Source organism: Nannobrachium achirus (genome assembly GCF_963921795.1).
Source record: "Nannobrachium achirus genome assembly, chromosome: 21".
NCBI lineage: Eukaryota > Metazoa > Chordata > Actinopteri > Myctophiformes > Myctophidae > Nannobrachium > Nannobrachium achirus.
The window spans coordinates 22,179,244-22,182,898 of NC_137828.1; the positions used below are offsets into that span (position 1 = coordinate 22,179,244).

Genomic DNA, 3,655 nt, shown 5'->3' on the forward strand with positions numbered 1-3,655 from the left:
TTTAATACCAGACTTTTACTTGTAACAGAGTATTTCTACATTGCAGTATTGATACTTTTACTGAAGTAAAACATTTGAGTACTTTTTCCACCACTGCTGGCACTCCTCTGTGCCAAATGATGGAATGTGTTGTGTTCTTCATTTGACAAAGCGTAGAAGACAGTGGTCTGAGAGAGAGTTGTGTAACATGTAGAGAAGCCTGTCCATACTTTGACTGAAATCGAACCTTTCGGGTCAAAAGGTCCGGTTCGACTTCAAAATGACACATTACACAGAATGAGAGTTCGGAAATGTGCACGTCGGAAATCGCAACACACCGAACATTTCGGAGATACTATAGAAAGGCCTTTGTACTAATTGGTCGGCTTTGTTAGAATTCCTCTGCACAAAATCCTACCCAAGCGGTAGTGTTACTACACCTTAAAGAAGGGGACTCTGTGGAGGTGTTCCCCATGACTATAACTGGCTAATCAATAAACCCAAAACGATGTAGCACTTTTATGGATATCTCTACATGTAGTCATGTAAATAGTCTTATTATTGTAAGGCACCAACACTAAACATTGTTTTGAAAGGTGTCATATGAACACATGCTTTCTTTTTCCTCTTATTCCTACTTTTCTTATTCTTTCATTTGCTATGTTTTTGACTGGGACACCAGACCGACATTCAGACGTCCTGAGATTGACGTCACCGCACTGGATTCCCGCGACCTTTCGATGATTGGCTGGATTGATTGACAGCCAAATATTTGCTTGCAAATGTCCCCATGTTCTGGGACGGCTTGAGCGCTGAGCGACTCCTCAGAGCGGACACAGGCGGATTTCGCTGGCAGGGCTGGGAACAGACAGATAAGAGTCACAGGAAAGACAGGACAGACAGACAGACAGACAGACATGACTGCCACAGCTTGTTTTTAAACACACTATTCATTGTAGCCAATAAATAGATCACATAGTTGTTCAGTATTGATTCATATTCTTCTGGACACACATACGTCATGTCCTAGTATATAATGAGCGTGCTTCGTTGTTTGGCTCAGTAAAATCTCAGATGTGCGTCTCAAAATATATGATTATTATTGGCAGAATCGCAGAAAGTTTAGAATAGGTTTTAATTTTGCACAAGATCGGTGGTTGTTTACCTGTACTACAATACTTCACCATAATGAAAACTGCTTGTTTTCACAAGTACTGGCTGGATTATTACCTTGTAATTTGCAGTGTACCTTCATGATTCCAGAGGATGAACCCCACATTCTGGTGACCACATGGAATTTCCTCTAACAACAACATTAGACCAAAATGTGTGACTGTCACAAGATAAGGTCTAGAGACCTTTCTGCTAAGACCACCCTCCGGCAAAAATGTCAACACTGCACACAAGATAAGTCATGGTGTGGGTGCTTAATTAGTGTGGTTGCTATAGGCAACACACTATTGTTCTAGGTCTGAGAACCTTTATTCCAGCTAAAGTGAACCTGTTTTTGAGCCGTGCTCCTGGAAGGAGCTAAGCCCTTTGTCCGGGCTCTGAAGCGTGGTCTACGTACATATGGCCTACATCTTGGCACAAAGCACTCAAAGTTTGTTGTACACCCAGGGTCCCATTGGCCAAGCTTCATGTGACGCTTAATGAAACTAGAAGTGAAAACTAGAAACATCAGTACTTCTGTGACTCAGGGACATCGGAGTGAAGTCAGGACTTCAGTGACTCAGGGAAATAAGGAGTGACGTCAGGACTTTGGTTCTCTATCGGCGAATCAGCTTCAAGTGTCGTTTGTGCAGCAGCACCAATAAAAGGGGCAGTGCTCAGCAAAGAGCATCGTTATGATCTGCTATCCACTGGAATCCACTTGGTTTCACTTACTTGAATCCATATTGATTTCATTTGATCCCACTTCTACTGTCCGTTATTGAGCATCGTTGTGATCATAGAACATTCTCCATTCTACTATAGAGTAAGATTTGACATTGAATCTGCATTGAATTAACTTTGATTTAATTTTAATCCACATTGAATCCTCATTGAATCCACATTGAATTCACTTTGATTTAATTTGAATCCATACTGAATCCACATTGAATTCACTTTGAATTCATTTGAATCCACATTGAATCCACATTGACTGAATCCGTCCATCTGGTGGCTGGGTGTGAGGATGCTCCGCTGGACGGTCCATCTCAAGGGGATCTCTCCCCAGATCCAGGGAGCCACGGCAGTGGCCGTTGGCCAGAAGATCTACTCCTTCCTGGGCTCCTACGACTCTAACGACACGGAGCATGGCTTCCAGGTGGAGGTCCACGTCTTCAACACGGTGACTTTGCGCTGGACCAAGCTTCCCCCGGCGACCGCCGGTCTGGGAGGGGGAGGAGAGCGCCCCCTGGATGTGCCCTCCTCCATGTGCCGGGGCCACAGCTCCGCCGTGGCGATAGAGGACATCATCTACGTGTGGGGGCGGAGCTGGCGGACGGACTACTACGACGCGCTCTACGCGTACGCCGTCGCCTCCCACCGCTGGCACAAGCCCAAGGTGACGGGCACGTTGCCCGAGGCGCGTGACCGCCACTCGTCCTGCGTCCTGGGGAAGGTGCTGTACATCTACGGAGGATACACCCGCTGGAGCGGCCGCAACGACAGCATCTACAAGCTGGACACCGACACGCTGGTCTGGTCTCTGGTCGTCGCCAGAGGAACGCCGCCCCCTGTCTCCGAGGTACAGTCGTCCACCGTCATCGGAACCAAGATGTTCGTGTTCGGGGGCCGAGAAGGAGGGGGCCAGGGGGGGAGGGGCGGAGCCTACTACAACAACATCAGGGTGTTCGACACGGAGACCGAATGCTGGCTGAGCAACGCACGTCCGCGTGGTGACGCTCACTCCGCTCCGCCGGAAGAGGCCGTCGTTCCCTCTGAGGCGCAGCGCCTTCGGCTTCAGCTTCTCCCCGGGGAGTGCGAGGGCCACTCGGCCTTCGCCTACAACGGAGAGCTGTACATATTCGGCGGGGAGGGAACGAAGAAAAGCAGCGAGTCTGCGTCACCTTCCTTCCTCTTCAACGACCTGTGGAAGTTCAACCCGGAGACTTTCTCTTGGAACAAGGCGGAGCCTAAAGGGAACGGCCCGCGTCGGCAGGTGTACGGCATGTGCTGCTGCGTGGTGGGCGGGGACCGGGTGGTGCTCTTTGGGGGAGGGGCCAGTCCCGACGACCTGTACATCCTGGACCTGAGTCCCAGTCTGAAGACGCTGAGCAAGCTGGCGCTGCTGCGCTACGGCCAGGGGCAGCAGGGCGTCCCGCACTGCATCCGCTGGGAGCTGACCGCCATGTTGACCCACGGAAAGAGGAGGACCAACACAGTCTACTAGAGAACTGAAGAGGACTAACACGGTCTACTAGACTAGAGAACAGAAGAGGACTAACACGTCTATAGAGGAGAGACAGAAAGAAGACTGCATCATAACCAAGACAAGTAGGAAAGGCGATTTCACCCCTTCCGGGTTGTAAAACGTGACGTAGTGGGGCCTAAGTGACACATTTTGCATCAAAGAGTTTGTTCATGGACGCGCTGGGGCTCCAATTCATGAACGAGCACTTCCGCTATGAATGTGCAGTCAATTAAAAAGAGCCTAGATGCGCGTTCATGTTTCTGGCCCCAGTTGCAG

The 3,655-nt window shown here is 49.4% G+C and overlaps 1 protein-coding gene across 1 annotated transcript; it reads left to right on the plus strand.

Moving 5' to 3' along the window:
* Window positions 1–2,158: 2,158 nt before the first annotated feature.
* LOC308306641 (kelch domain-containing protein 3-like) lies at window positions 2,159–3,358 on the plus strand (the record flags this gene model as incomplete). Its single annotated transcript, XM_080751682.1, has 1 exon — window positions 2,159–3,358. One exon carries the CDS (start codon window positions 2,159–2,161, stop codon window positions 3,356–3,358), a length of 1,200 nt encoding a protein of 399 aa, XP_080607808.1.
* Window positions 3,359–3,655: the final 297 nt, after the last annotated feature.